At 42.6% G+C, this 16159-nt stretch overlaps 1 protein-coding gene across 1 annotated transcript in view; it reads right to left on the bottom strand.

Moving 5' to 3' along the window:
• Positions 1–726: 726 nt before the first annotated feature.
• Positions 727–16159, bottom strand: part of LOC139454009 (integrator complex subunit 8-like) — a 32716-nt gene continuing 17283 nt past the window's right edge. The window contains exons 9-24 of the mRNA XM_071235482.1: positions 16030–16122; positions 14379–15012; positions 13611–13747; positions 13134–13247; positions 10914–11121; positions 10267–10376; positions 9992–10076; positions 9063–9193; positions 8040–8099; positions 7456–7517; positions 6505–6623; positions 5935–6038; positions 5678–5728; positions 4003–4141; positions 3554–3597; positions 727–2350 (exon numbers count right to left, since the gene is read on the bottom strand). Of these exons, the coding sequence (XP_071091583.1) occupies positions 2231–2350; positions 3554–3597; positions 4003–4141; positions 5678–5728; positions 5935–6038; positions 6505–6623; positions 7456–7517; positions 8040–8099; positions 9063–9193; positions 9992–10076; positions 10267–10376; positions 10914–11121; positions 13134–13247; positions 13611–13747; positions 14379–15012; positions 16030–16122 (2211 nt within the window). The 3' untranslated portion in view covers positions 727–2230. The remainder of the gene's footprint in view (positions 2351–3553; positions 3598–4002; positions 4142–5677; positions 5729–5934; positions 6039–6504; positions 6624–7455; positions 7518–8039; positions 8100–9062; positions 9194–9991; positions 10077–10266; positions 10377–10913; positions 11122–13133; positions 13248–13610; positions 13748–14378; positions 15013–16029; positions 16123–16159) is intronic.

The following is a 16159-nucleotide window of genomic DNA, read 5'->3' as shown; positions in this document are numbered from 1 at the left end:
CTAAACTGACAACTGTTGTAAAAGGAACAGTTTGACTTCGATTTCAGAATACAAAGAGAGATGAGATCTTGACAACATGGTCGTGTGTAGTTTGCTAAAGCAGTGATCTATTGTAAACCTTCCATACACCATCCTGCCACAGTGAAATTGAAGCTTGCTGCATCTTTTCCACCTTGCTCTGAGCAGCATCATGGAGTGTACAGAATGACGTCAGCATCCTCGAGGATTCAGGAAGCTGTGATGTAGTTTGGGGCTTAGTGAATGAAGCTCTACAGCTTATAGTTCACATACACTTGTGATAGTATACATTATTTTCTTGTTGTTTACTAGGGTCTCAATAAATCTGCAGAAGCAAGGCTAGGACTAGAAATGTCACGTGACTGCGATGACGTCATGAAATGATAGTTAATCTGTATCAAGAATGATAGTCTAGCCTGAACTTGGCTCTTAGTATTATTATCAGTGGATCTTATGATATATGAACTAAAGTAGCAGACTCGCTGACTGGATACTTGATCATCCATGTACAGTCCCTATGTCCTTCAAGGCAGACATCTAAACATTCTAAACATTGTGGCCAATGATAGTATTGACAAACTTCAAACTAATTAAGCAGTCTAAGGGTTAAGGGGGAAATATTAATTTGCGTCCTCCTCCCACAATAAAAAAACAGTCCCTAAACCGCATCATCTTAAATCAAACTCTTTACATTCCAATTCCAACACACAGCCACTTTTGTCCTAGAATCAAATTCATAACTCTTTAAATGGAATGAGGATACACAAATATGTTATGTTGATTGAAATGAAATGTAGGTTAGTGGGCCAGTATGGCTTACCCACTTCACTGTATTGCAAACATGTCCACAGGTCATGGAACTCCATCAATGGTCTTCAAACATCACAACCTGCATGGATTTGAACCCAGGTGGCCCAGGTGACAAGCTGAGCAGCAGCACTGACCATGGGGCCAACCCATCTCTACCTGACCCAACATCCTACAATCAAAAGACTAATTGTGATGTAAGGGTCAGCTAGTACTGGTACGAAGTGAGATGTAGGTACTGTTCTGTCGACCACTCAAATGTCATGTAGGGCTGGAATGGGTAACTCGGGTACCCGGGTCGGGTGGGTACTGAGTAGGACCCGGGTACCCACAGGACTACCCGGACCTGTGGTTAGTCACATGCTATATTGTTTAATGACAAAAATGATCTAGAACTCTATGGTTACACTACAAGTCACTTATGTTCACATTTCTTTCTGACAATGCACACATTCCTTCTGACTTTTCATATAGTTGAATAAAGATATAACATAATTCAACTTCAGTGTATGAATGACCAGATTGTTTATTACGTGTATCTAAATACTATTTGCCAGGGCTATGCTAAAAATGTTCCCAATTGGACATTTTAAGACATCTCCTGAGACCTACAGTGGGTATCCGGGTAGGGTCGGGTAATAGGGGGCTGGGTACCGGGGTAGTAAATTTGGAGTCGTCCCAGCCCTACTGTCATGGGTGCTGGACTTGGGCAGATGTTACAAAGACTTCTACAGGGTTCGAAGCTAAGGATGAAAGCCAAGGGGCCCTTGTCAGTACCCTTGTCAGTACCCTTGTGCTAAACTCAAGATTAAAGGGACCGTCAGTTAACTGATACAGCAGAAGAAAACCTCCACAGCCCCAAGATTGTAGACCCCATTAATTTCTGACACATTCTGAGGTTTAGTTGTATACTCTCCAGGGAGATGAGATTGAAAAGTCCAGTGCACACTGAACCCTTGACCAAGGTCAAAACAGTGCAGCACTTCAATCATACATAGTGTATGGTGCAATGCACTTCACAAATGGTTTATTATTATTATTATCATTATTATTATTATTATATACAGAATAAACTTTTATTGTTTGTATCAGCAGGAACGCAACATGCACATTCATCACAGCAAAGAGGAAGACTGAATGTTAATTTAATATGATACCTAAAAGAACATCCTTGTATTGCAAAAAAATGAAAGGAATAGAACTTAATAACTTTCAAGACATTCTGATTTAAGCTAAATGCCATCAACTACAACCCAGCTTCATCAGCAGTTTTCATCAAAAGTAGCTTCGTCCCTTGAGATCTATTGATGGTAATCTTTTCTTGATAACTCTGACTTTACTTGATATTGTTAAACATAATAGTTTACCCCCAGATCACTTCCAATAATAAGAGCAGCAGTATTTATCATGAGAGATATTGTTTGGCAAGTGAACGGAGAAATCTGGTTTTGCGGACGTGGATGGCTCGCCTCTGAATCTCTTCTGGGTTGCTGCTGTTCAGGTCCATCTGGCTCAGAGCTCTCAGCTGAAACAGAAGCACATATCTCAAGCACTTTATCACTGGGTCCATCTGGCTCAGAGCTCTCAGCTGAAACAGAAGCACATATGTCAAGCACTTTATCACTGGGTCCATCTGGCTCAGGGCTCTCAGCTGAAACAGAAGCACATATATCAAGCACTTAATCACTGGGTCCATCTGTCTCAGTGCCCTCAGCTGAAACAGAAGCACATATCACTGGGTCCATCTGGCATTAATGAAAGAGTCAATTCAATTTCAGTGTACAAACATATATCACTTCATAATGAATGGAGTTTGTTGCAGTTGGCTGCAATTTCCAGCCACATCAGCCATTGTGAAATATGAGTGAGCGAACGCTACCCAGCATCACTGTCAGTTCTAGCAGTTTGATTTTTGGTTTGGCTACTTTTTTACACCTCACTCAGCAATATTCCAGCTATATGACGGCGGTCTGTAAATAATCGAGTCTGGACCAGACAATCCAGTGATTTACATCATGAACATCGATTCATGCAATTGGTATCGATGACATGCATCAACCAAGTCAGCGAGCCTGATCACCCGATCCCGTTAGTCGCCATTTACGACAAGCATAGCCGCCTTTTACAGCAAGCATGGGTTGCTTCCAGTGGTTTGAGACACAGCAATAATAACAGTCAGCAATAATAACATTCAATCTATTTCACCGAACAAATAGATAACCTACTAGACATTATTCTTCAAATGAGTCATTTTATTGGTTAAACATGAGGACAGATATTGTTTCTCCTTCTAAGTTAGCAAAAACACACCAGGGAAGACTAGGAACTGACTTCACACACTGAAGCCATATGTGGAATGAAACCTGGGGTATCGGAATGGTGAGCAAATGTTCTAACCACTTGGCTACCTCAAGGCCTTTAAGTGTATTCAACGAGTGAGTGAGTGAGTGAGTGAGTGAGTGAGTGAGTGAGTGAGTGAGTGAGTGAGTGAGTGAGTGAGTGAGTGAGTGAGATTTGGATGAGCGGGTGGGTGAGATTGGTTGATTGAGTTTGTACGCAGCCGGGGACACCAGAAATGATCTTCACACATTGCACCCATGTGGGGAATCTAAACCTGGGCCTTCAGTGTATAATCAAACACTTTAACCACCAGGCTACCCCACTGCATTTGAATAAAGCCATGACACTATCACATGCTTCTTCTAGAACAGAAAGGAATGATACTTACAGCGGACTGTTTCTTCTCTAATTCTCCTCTCTTGCCATGTAAATCTAGTCGTTAAGAGACAATAACAACTCATTCAGGTCATCAGATTACACTTATATGAATGGCAGAAAGTAAGAGCAAAGTTAGAGATAGGAGTGAGGTGAGGTGAAAATCGGGTTAACGTCGCGTCCAAGATTATTGCACTTATATAGCGACATGCATGTACGTGTGTGTGTTTGTGTGGCTGCTTGTACTAGTCTGGACTATGCCGATTTATAGTGCTAGCTCACTGAGATACCATGCCGCAGTTTAACATGAATACCCCACTCAGACACAGTATACTGACTCTGAGCCGACCAGTCCTTGTTTTAGCCCCTTAATGCCGAGTGCCAGACAGGGTAACAACAAGTACCATCTTTTAACGTCTTTTGGTATTTTTTTTGTTTTCACCAGCAGCATGAGAAGGATACGAGTGAGGTACTCCAGCACGCTGACGTCCCAGATACAAGTGTAGTAGGCGTCCATGGCGTCGTATGTTGTCTTCTCCTGCAGCGCCTTGAAGGCTGCAGCATAGTCTACCTCGTCCAGGAACTGGCACAGAACAGCGACCTGAGAAGACAGGAGAGATCAGTTAGGAGAGATCAGTTAGGAGAGAGCAGTCAGGAGAGTGCAGTCAGGAGAGAGCAGTCAGGAGAGAGCAGTCAGGAGAGAGCAGACAGGAGAGAGCAGTCAGGAGAGAGCAGTTAAGAAAGAGCAGTCAGGAGAGAGCAGTTAGGAAAGAGCAGTCAGGAGAGAGCAGTCAGGAGAGAGAGCAGACAGGAGAGAGCAGTCAGGAGAGAGCAGTTAGCAGAGAGCAGTCAGGAGAGAGTAGTCAGGAGAGAACAGTTAGCTGGCATAACACCCTCATCAACAGCACATCAGGTATTTGTCAGGAAATCTAAAGAGATGAAGGTTGTAGACTTCTGTGGTGGAACCCACCAGAACTGTTGTGTGGCTTACAGACAAATGACCATCAGCAGATCCTGGAACACCTAAAGGACACAACTTTCATGGTGCATTAGAAAATCTTAATACAACTTAATACTTATAATATGAGTAGTTTGGAGAGAAAGAGTGAATATTGTTTTATGGCAATCACCAGTATTTTAGCTAAATCTCTGCAGCATGTACATAAACAAATGAATGAAGCATTTGATCAACACAATGTACATGTATCAGGATAGACTGGGAGACTGCAATCATTTCACAAAACATGAAAGCAATTTCTCTTTGGTTTATTAAAGTCTGGCACTCCCCTAACATACACCTGCATATGACATCTACCCACCTGTGTGTGACATCTACCCACCAGTGTGTGACGTCTACCTACCTGAGTATGACAACTACCCACCTGTGTGTGACATCTACCCACCTCTGTATGACATCTACCCACCTGTGTATGACATCTACCCACCTGTGTATGACATCTACCCACCTGTGTATGACATCTACCCACCTCTGTATGACATCTACCCACCTGTGTATGACATCTACTCAACTGTGAATGACATCTACCCACCTGTGTATGACATCTACCCACCTGTGTATGACATCTACCCACCTGTGTATGACATCTACCCACCTGTGTATGACATCTACCCACCTGTGTATGACATCTACCTACCAGTGTATGACATCTACCCACCTACATATGACATCTACCCACCTGTGTATGACATCTACCCACCTCTGTATGACATCTACCCACCTGTGTATGACATCTATCCACCAGTGTATGACATCTACCCACCTGTGTATGACATCTACCCACCTCTGTATGACATCTACTCACCTGTGTATGACATCTACCTACCTGTGTATGACATCTACCCACCTACATATGACATCTACCCACCTGTGTATGACATCTACCTACCAGTGTATGACATCTACCCACCTACATATGACATCTACCCACCTGTGTATGACATCTACCCACCTCTGTATGACATCTACCCACCTCTGTATGACATCTACCCACCTGTGTATGACATCTACCCACCTCTGTATGACATCTACCCACCTGTGTATGACATCTACCTACCTGTGTATGACATCTACCCACCTACATATGACATCTACCACCTACATATGACATCTACCCACCTGTGTATGACACTGCAAATATGAACAGCATTTCATCATGCGTCGGTAGATCTGAAAACAACAAGGGAACACAATCAGCCTGGCTCTGAACATGTTAAAAGAACTCACAGTATACCAATCAAGTCTTGCTTTTCTATGGTTTTGATAGATGCTGTCACCATCTAATTTTCGATTTCCAATTTATCTAGTTTATTAAAACAAGACCCTCAGTTAATTGACCATGCAAAATATCATGAAACTGACTGTTCTGCACCGACCTGATCATCGAACACACTCTTGGGCACCGGCCGAGAGAAGAAGTCGGTGGAGACTACCGCCACCTCCAGGTAGAGCTTCATTGCAGCAGAGTACTGATTCTGAGCTGCAGGGAACCAAACACAAGTCTCACCAGAGGGAAATATCAAACAGTGTCAATAACAGGTTTAGATGAAAGTTTACCTCGTAACAAAAACATTGTTACCTGACCAAAGTATAAATCAGCCATTGTGTGCAGTCCTGCTAACCTATTGAAGTAGATATCGGCCAGTGTGTGGAGCCGTAAACCTACTGAAGTAGATATCGGCCAGTGTGTGGAGCCTTTAACCTACTGAAGTAGATGTCGGCCAGTGTGTGGAGCCGTAAACCTACTGAAGTAGATATCGGCCAGTGTGTGGAGCCTTTAACCTACTAAAGTAGATGTCGGCCAGTGTGTGGAGCCGTTAACCTACTGAAGTAGATATCGGCCAGTGTGTGGAGCCGTTAACGTACCGAAGTATATGTCAGCCTGTGTGCGGAGCCGTTAACCTACCGAAGTAAAAGTCAGCCTGTGAGTGGAGCCATTAACCTACCGAAGTATATGTCAGCCTGTGTGCGGAGCCAGGACTGCTGGGTGGGCACCACGGTGAGGGAGTGTTTCATCAGGGTGGTCAGCGCATCCTCCATACTCTCCACACTCAGGCCGCCAGCGCTGAGGAGGACACAAGTCATTCATCTCAAATAACATCCACAGTCAACCATTAAACGTCTGGTCCCTGGCAACTCATGTTTGTCACACAGCAGTTGAAATGCTTGCTGTAGTTTTGTACTTTAACAAAATGTTTAAGACATTGTTCCTACACTTAACTAAATGCCCTTCTACAGATCTCCTACATCACAGTTAGATGTGTTCTTATCAATATCATACAGATAAAACTGCTTTCTACATCACTGACACATCAGTCATGAGACATGTAGAGACACATCATAAGATAGTAGTGAGACATCAGTGAGATATGTAGTGAGAGATCAGTGAGATATGTAGTGAGATACTCTGTGAGTAATGAGATATGTAGAGGCGCATCATGAGGAACGAAAAAGTCACATAATTAGATATGTAGTGAGACATCAGTGACATGCGTGGAGACACATCATGAGATATGTAGTTAGACATCAGTGAGATATGTAGAGACACACCATGAGACACGTAGAAACACATCATGAGATACATAGTGAAACATGAGATACATAGAGACACTTCTTGAGACATGTAGTGAGACATCAGTGACATACTCAGTGAGACACATGAGACACGTTGAGACACATTATGAGACACGTAAAGACACTTCATGCGACATGTAGTGATACATCAGTGAGATACCCAGTGAGACACATGTAGAGACACATCATGAGACATGTAGAAACATGTAGCGAGACATCAGTGAGGCACATGAGACATGCAGAGACACAGAGACACATCATAAGACAAGTAGAGACACTTCATGAGACACGTAGTGAGACACATGGGGAAGCAAGGTACTCACTTGGCAATTGCTGTTGGCCACAGAGCTTGATATTCACTGGCTATCTGGCTTGTTATATCATCCTGGGAAAAATCAGCAAAGGTTAAAAACTCAAATCATTTCTAATCTACTAGCTGTGGTTATTACTATCACTGTTCCAGCGAACCAATGAATGACTAAGTTTGGTCTCAGTGCCACTGAACAGTATTCCATCTGATGTCAGTGTTATGCTTAGAGTGATGAATCTCACAGATGTCTGCACAAACATAGATTATAAGGGATCCTGACATTGTCAAGGGACACAACTCTGCCAATTGTTTTGAACTATCTTAGACAACACTAGTGACTCCTTCTAATCAACTGTAGACATCCTAAAGGTCTCTCAGGATTTGAGCAGCTGACCACTCACACAACCAACATTGTTCATGGAGTTTTCTTGATATGAGTTCATGTGGAAAAGGACTTATTCAGTGACCTTATTGTCAGCAACCTATCTAGGAAAGACAATGTCCAATCATAAGGTTTCAAATCTTAATATTTCTCAAAGTTTGATTTGATACTATTTAACATTTAGTTTCTAACTATAGGAGAAACAGACCACTTACCTTGAGTATTGTGAAAAGTTTGGTGAAGGATGCTATAAACAGAGTGAGAACACTTTGGTCCTGGAGAGAAAACACAGGGGTATAAGAAGCCCGCATATCTTTTAAACTAAAATAACATCTACAAACCACACAGCCTACAAAATATCAGAACCAAATGTTGACCCATTACCTTATCAACACAGGCTTCATGGCCGAGGTACATTCATCACAACAGTGAAACACAACGGCTTGGTGACTAAGCTACCATGATACCATGTATTAGTGCCTATGGCGCCAGTGTTTGAGATCTCGGTGATGGTGTCTATTGGCAAAATGATTGTGTTTAAGATATTCAAAGCATGTTTGCCAACATGCTAGTTTTTTTGTTTAACGCAGTTGTCAGCTATATTTCAGCAACATCATGGCAACATTTTTTATCACCCTTAACTGGCTTTTACAGGAGATATTGCTTTGATAAGATAAAGTGTTGGCTCCAAGGAGATATAGCTGCAATGGACCTGCATCACAGTGCTTTGTAGGTCATGTCAGCTACTGAAGCTGGTTAGCAGTACTTTATACACTAAAGACACTGGTTTTTACTGCTCACAAAGTGAAAAATAATGATTTTGGATTATAAATAGAATCTCACCCTTGTGCCTTTTGATATAAAAAATATCAACACTAGTCAATAAAGAGTTTAAAACCTCCTCGGCATTCCTCGGAGATTTGTTTGTTGTTTTTTTACGCCGCACTCAGCAATATTCCAGCTATATGACAGCGGCCTGTAAATAATCGAGTCTGGACCAGACAATCCAGGGACTATCATCATGAGCATCGATCCACACAATTGAGATCGATGACATGCATCAACTAAGTCAGCAAGCCTAACCACCCGATCCTGTTAGTTGATTCTTACGACAAGCATAGTCGGCTCTTACGGCAAGCATTGGTTGCTGAAGACGTATTCTACCCCGGATCTTCATGAGTCACGGAGATATATTTGATATCAAAGATACGTAGGTGCTACATCCCAGGTGTAAGTACCGTAATCTTGAGCAGGAAGCTGATGAAGGAGTCTCGAGGCAGCATCCCTTGCTGTGAGTCTCTGTGCATGGCGCTCTCCCGCCCACTGCTGCTTCGCTTGTGCTGCGTCTTGGTCTGGAAGATCTGCAACACTGGACACCACAGGCGGAGTCAACACCTGGTCATTGGTGGGATCTAATGCCACTTGGAATAGTATTTCAGTGATGTAACAGCATGTCAGCTTTATATGGAAGGCAAGCTCAAGATGGCTCACATTTACATCTCTGGTGAGTGTGTGAGTTAGTGAGTGATATTCCAGGAATTAAACGGCAGGGGACACTCACATTCTATCCATGTCGGGAATCGAACCTGGGTCTTCGGCGTGACGAGCAAACGCTTTAACCACTAGGCTACCCAACCACCCCTCAACTCTGGTGAAAGCCACCCACATGGATATGGTGCTGACAGAGTCGTAATCACAACAATTATAGAATTCGAACCCATGACCAGCAGATCCTGGCAAGGCTAAGTGATGCCACTCTCCATAGTGAATTGCAGCATTGCAGCCAGAATTCTTTTTCTGGTAGAAATATTTTAAAATTATACAAAAGTCACTAATTGTTTCACTTATCACAGGTATTACAGTATGTGACGTTAGGCACTTGTCCGAAGCCCAAGTCTAGTAATAATCTGTTTGGTCTAGTAAGCTCAGATAACAGTAGTCAACATAATAACAGTAAAATTTCGGGGTAACAGACTAAAAGGTTTTTGGCATAGATTGAGAGAGTGAGTGAGTATGTTTTTATGCCGCTTTTAGCAATATTAGCAATATCACGGCGTGTATACTGTAACCATGGCTACTAAATACCTTCATTATTGAAATAACTGTGATATTACTTGTGATATTACAGAATGAGCCATGTGATGGCTACAGTGTATGTCCTGCTCACCTGCATCCCAGAGGTCCCGGGCTGGTTTCCGAGCGGTCCGAATGACTGGCAGCTCCTTGCAGCAACACGCCAACAGCCGACTCAGCTGAAAAGAAATCAGTCACAAAATCTAACACTTTTCACCAAATACAAATTTTAAGACAAAACACATAAAGATGGTGGAATATCCACTAGATTACCAGGTCGCATGTCATGGCAATGCATTATGAAGGGGGAGATAACTCCTGAGACATTGATGTGACAACATTATCTCCCTTTGCTGATCTTCCACTGACCTCAATATATCCGTTAGCGGTGTTCTCCAGGTTACAGAGGTAGTCCCAGTCCTTGATGTTCACCAGGAACGCCGTGCACTCCTCCAACACCTCCTCACTCGGCTGGATTTCTGAAACACACACAAACACCAAATATAACCAATCAAAACACATGTAACCTATACACAGCCATCCAGGGTTAATCTAGAAACTAAAGCTTTTAGGTGAGTGTGTGAGTGAGTGGGTTGGTCGGTGAGTGAGTGAGTGAGTGAGTGAGTGAGTGAGTGAGTGAGTGAGTGAGTGAAAGGGTTGGTTGGTGGGTGTTTGGATGAGTGAGTGAGTGAGAGTGGATGGGTAGGTTGGTGGATATTTGAGTGAGTGAGTGAGTGGGTTGGTTGGTGGGTGTTTGGATGAGTGAGTGAGTGAGTGAGTGAGAGTGGATGAGTAGGTTGGTGGATGTTTGAGTGAGTGAGTGAGTGGGTTGGTCAGTGGATGTTTGGATGAGTGAGTAAGTGAGTGAGTAGGTCGGTGAGTGAGTGAGTGAGTGAGTGAGTGAGTGAGTGAGTGAGTGGGTTGGTCGGTGAGTGAGTGGGTTGGTCGGTGAGTGAGTGAGTGAGTCAGTGGGTTGGTCGGTGAGTGAGTGAGTGAGTGAGTGAGTGAGTACGTACCCTGTCCTAGTCTGATGGTGGTCAGACAGGTCTTGGTCTTCTTGACGAGGTCCTGAAGCGTGCAGCCCTCTCCAAACGTCTGGTTGAGGTCGTACTGACGGAGGTCAGCTAGCAGGGACTGCCAGCGCACGTGTTTTGACAGGACGTAGGACAAATCACTGACCACAGAGTCTGCCACGGCAAACAGCTGGCGTGCTCGGTCAAATATCTGGACAATGAATGATTACTGCCTGAGGTATGGAGTTAAATAGGACATATCTATGTGTTATACATGAATCTTGTATGTAGAGGTGTAACGATACAGGAAGGTCGCGATACGATACGTATCGTGAAACGGGTCGCGATACGATACGTATCACGATACAGTGTTTACTGGTACAAGCTAAGCCAAGTTGATGTCTTTCTGCTCTCTAAAAGATGTGACAAGTACAGTTGAAGAAGATATAAGGTGTTTATTTACTGTTATAGCAAATTGTCAGCAATACAGTATGTTTTACTGAAACAACAAACTGGCTTTGAAACTGTTATACGCATTTCAGTTTTCAAAGTACAGTATTTTCTTGAGTATAGTGCGCACCCATGTATAATGCGCACCCCCCTCTAGCGGGTTCAATATGTTGGAAAAAAAGAAATTTGAATATTATGCGCAGAAAAAAAAAATTACACCGTACCCCTTCAGCGAAGTCTGGCAAACGAACGGGTGACGAGAAACTTTGTCAGTACAAATTCTAAAACCTTTTTTTTATCAGGAATAATATATTCCAACATCTTGTTAATTTAGTGCAGCTTTTACTAAACATATTTAAAATAATTATAACCCTAAGCGAAGCAGCTGATCGCTATTGCTGGGTATTATTTTTTACATGGAACCAGTCTGACCAGTCACCGTCAAGGCTCCCGTGCGCGTGATCGCGTGATCGCGAGAACTACGTGTTGACATAGAATCGTCCAAAAAAACAAATATGACTTTTAACAAATCAAAGTATTGCATTTATGATATATGTATCCATTCTCTGTCAACTAAAGTTCGTTTCAAGGCGTCATAGCGGTAATCTGACCGTGGTTGCTGTAAATAACGGTGAGTTGTGTGATCTTCCAATCTCTTCACACACGATTTCGCCGAAATTAATTAAAACAATATCAAAAGGAATTTTGAATAAAATTAATGAAATAAGTTACAAACATAAGTCCAGATATACAAAGAACACTTTTTATAGCCAGACAGTGTAATTACAAGAATAATTTGCGAACTTCAGTATGGATTTGTTGACATGGTATTTCCGGAGTTACGTGCTCACGGTAATGTCTTTCCATGGGGGAAAAAAACATCAAAGCTCATTAATTCGTGTATAATGCGCACCCCCTTCTACACAGCTGTGTTTTTCGGAAAAAAGTGCGCACTATCCTCAAGAAAATACGTAAGTAAAACTGTGTTATGAAAATATCGTATGTATCGCGATACATGCTTTCCAAATCGATGCATCGTATCGTGGGCTGTGCATCGGGATACAATACTGTATCGCCGTATCGTTACACCACTACTTGTATGTGAAATTGCTTTGCTCCCTTTTCATGTTTAACATTCAAATATATGGCATAATCTACGTTTTACTGTTTGTAAGGCAGGGTTTTACGTGACACACAAACGTGCTTCCAGAAAATCTCATTTTTGACATATTGAAGAAATGATGTCAATTTCAGGTGCTGTGTCAGGCCTTAAGACTGGACGCAGAAAAAGAATAAACTGCGTCCTGAGGGGTGCACACTAATATTCATTGTACCAAAAGTGCATCAAGAGCAGTTATGGATATCTATCATTTCATCCATCAACCATGACCACTGTCCACATGATCACTGATTCATTCCAGGCTCTAAAGTAATTATCACACATACAGTACACAACACCATTTAATTACTTAACAGGGCCCTCATATTGCCTGCAAGGACCCTTAAAATTATTATTGGGTCCCTTTGACCCCCACTTTTGTAAGTCATGGTAAACCCTGATGAGGTAATTAATTTTGAAACAGTGTGGCAATTATTTTAGTTTATTATAAAAATGTAGCTTTTTCAGAAATCAGAAATAGGAGGATATATTTTACATTTCTACTGATATGATACTGGATATTATATGCTAATAACTGGTAATTGATAGGACTGTAAGCCTTTAACAATGAGTTCAAGGGCTTCTATAAACCTTGACCTTGACCCTGTACTCACCTTGACCTCCATACAGTGCCTTGCCTTAGACACAAGCACATAGACAAATGGTTTCTGCATTCCGTGGTGATTCAGGCCATCAATGAGCTGGCGGATCTCACGAGGAACCTTCCACTACAAGTAACCAGAACACCAGGGCTAAACATGATTCTAACTTTTCACAATTGTACATCATTCATGGAGAAGAACAGCGTTTCAGTGATTGTGTTGATTCCTGCTACATAAGTAATACACAGACTGCATATATTGTGCTATTGTCTGGGACAAAATAAATACATTGCCAATAAAGGGACAACCTTTGTAAACACAGTAACTATCTGCCTACCGAACACAGCAATATCCTTATCAGTAGAACATACAAACTGTAGAAAAGGGAAGGTTATTTCCATGACAACATGTTAAGATCGAGGTCAAGGTCATGGTCATCATGGTCATACACACGTCTGAAGGACATTTTGTGTCAGGGCTCTAGCCTACCTTATCGTTGAACTGCAAAAACTGTGGAAAACGCCAGTTTCGGTTCCCATGAAGGTCACTGACAACATCTCGTAGCAGGCCTGGGTCGTACAAGGTCAACAGTTTTCCCTCAAGGTCACTCAAATTGTAGGTTGGTTCTGTATGGGATGAAACTTACAAAATAAAACACTGACATTGTTTTACTGACAAGAACCTGTCAGAATGTCCATACCAGGGGAAATGAGCTGGTCATCATTATCAGCATTATTTATCAAACTTTATCACTGCCTCATTTTCATACTAACTTGTTTAAAGCTTTTGTTAACAGAATTTCATGAAAACCTGGTTCCTTCTCAATATTATCATTTCTGAAGCTTGGGGCTGGCAACTTTTCTGTCAGGCTGCATGAAATTCCCCTCCACCTGCCCGACTGTCTGCCAGATAATTTTAAAATTACTTACATTTTCAATGTTATTATAACTCGTAGATTCTCAAATTTGCATTATTTCAATTTCAAGTTGTGATTTGTCACCTAGTTTTTGCTATTTTTCAATATTTATAGTGCCTGAATGAGGACAGGTAACTTTGAAGATGGGCAGGCAACACTTGTGGGTCACCTGCCTGACTGTCTTGTTGTGTTCTAAAATCATATTAAACACTGTATAAAGACTGGAACCAAAGGAATAAACACATTTCCATCAGTACATAAGGTGCTATTAACAAGAATTGACAACAATTACAAGGCAGTTAGCCTGTTGCCAGGACAACAGGAGCCATGACAAGACCCACCCCGAGATGCTGGGAAACTGGCAGAGGATCCCCCTGGGTCCTCGGAATCGAAGTCCTCCAAGTACATCTGCTCCCCCTCGTCCCCCAACGCCATGTCCATGCACTCCTCCTTGTCGAAGTATGTGGCCAGCTCACTCCCCAACACAGCATTGGTGAACCCAGACTCCGGCTCCGCCAGCTCTATCAGGTGCTGGATGAAACACTTGAGGTTAGCTCTCTGAGAGAAGGAGGCGCCCTTCATCGCCCTGCTAATGGTCATTACTAAGAACATTGTCACACTCTGGTCTGCCTTCTCGAGAGCAAACAACACCGGTGACACCAACGCTTTCCCCTCCATCACACCGCGGACAACGTTACATATGCACACCTTGGTGTACAACACTTCACATCCCTTCCCTGCATGTAGGACGTCATCTTCAAGACTGGTTCGGTACAAAACACTCAGTTCTTGGCTGACATTATCGTCAAGGAGGATGTCAATCAGGCCTGCAAAGTTGTTCTTTCTGGAGTTTTCTGCTCGTTGGAATATGCTGAGTTTGTGTGGGTCTGTAACAATCCCCAGTAGTGAAGAGCAGCTGATGAGGTATCCACGTAGTCTGGCAGTGTCAATACTGATGTAGATATGTTCTTTCAGCTGAAAGAAAACATTGTTACAGTGACTCCATCATCACTGCTTTGTATATACTACATTCCTCCAACACCCAACATGCAGGTACTGAGTGCAAGAGAGAAACCATTGAGCTCTGAGACCACAAACGAAAATATTTCTCTGGGCTACATGTGCCTTGTGGCAGTCTGCTCTACAGATTTCTTTACTATCAAGCAAAGGTGGGGTTCGCACAAAGTACATGCACCAAATCAGGATACTCTTACTTCCATAAGTAATAAACGGCCTCATGTCATTAGACTAAATAGACACACATCACAATACAACAAAGCAGTCGCACGTGGTCTTACATGTGATGGAGGAGGTAATGCTTACAACTTGTATGCATGTCGCTGCTTGTACTTGCCTGGACTTTTAGCAGTTTTATCCAAGCTAGAGACATGATACTGACACCGAGCTGGCACTCAGCAATATTCCAGCTATATGACGGTGGTCTGTAGATAAGCAAGTCTAGACCAGACAATCCAGTGATTGACATCATGAGCATCGATCAACAAAATTGGGATGCGATGACATGCATCAACCAAGTCAGCGAGCCTGACCACCTGATCCCATTAGTCACCTCTTTCTACAAGCATAGTCACCTTTTACGGCAAACATGGGTTGCTGTAGACCCATTCTAACCCGGATCTTCATGGGTACCTTTAGGAATGACGCAGCCAGGGAATAAAAACATCTTACACTCTTCAGGCAGACACTCTACACAACATACACCACGGAACATCCATGAAGTATTTGAAATACAGCGACTCACACACCGACTAATACAGATCTTCCTTCTCATATACACATACATCCTGTGAAACTGATCTCTACAGACAAAGGAGCAGAATACATTTACTTTGACTGCATATTCCCTGACCCAAAATCTAATAAGAGCAAAACATAAATGCATGGCAAAGTTTGTTATTTGATAGCAGTGGAAGGACATGTGTTTGTCACAGATAATATATAACGTCAGGTGTTTCTCCATGTCTGTCCCACCTTGTCATGGATAGTTTGGCACTGTGTAAACAGTTCGTAGGCTCTCTTGTATTCCTCTTGGTGGAACAGAACGCACCCCAGGTCATAGCACACCTGAAACAGTTTCCTCACATGTAGGCTCCCTGATGAA

The sequence above is a fragment of the Haliotis cracherodii genome, unplaced genomic scaffold (genome assembly GCF_022045235.1).
Source record: "Haliotis cracherodii isolate W230 unplaced genomic scaffold, xgHalCrac1.p SCAF_10, whole genome shotgun sequence".
Classification (NCBI taxonomy): Eukaryota; Metazoa; Mollusca; class Gastropoda; order Lepetellida; family Haliotidae; genus Haliotis; species Haliotis cracherodii.
Note: the sequence above shows the minus strand (reverse complement) of the source record. Positions and strands in the feature narration are given on the sequence as shown.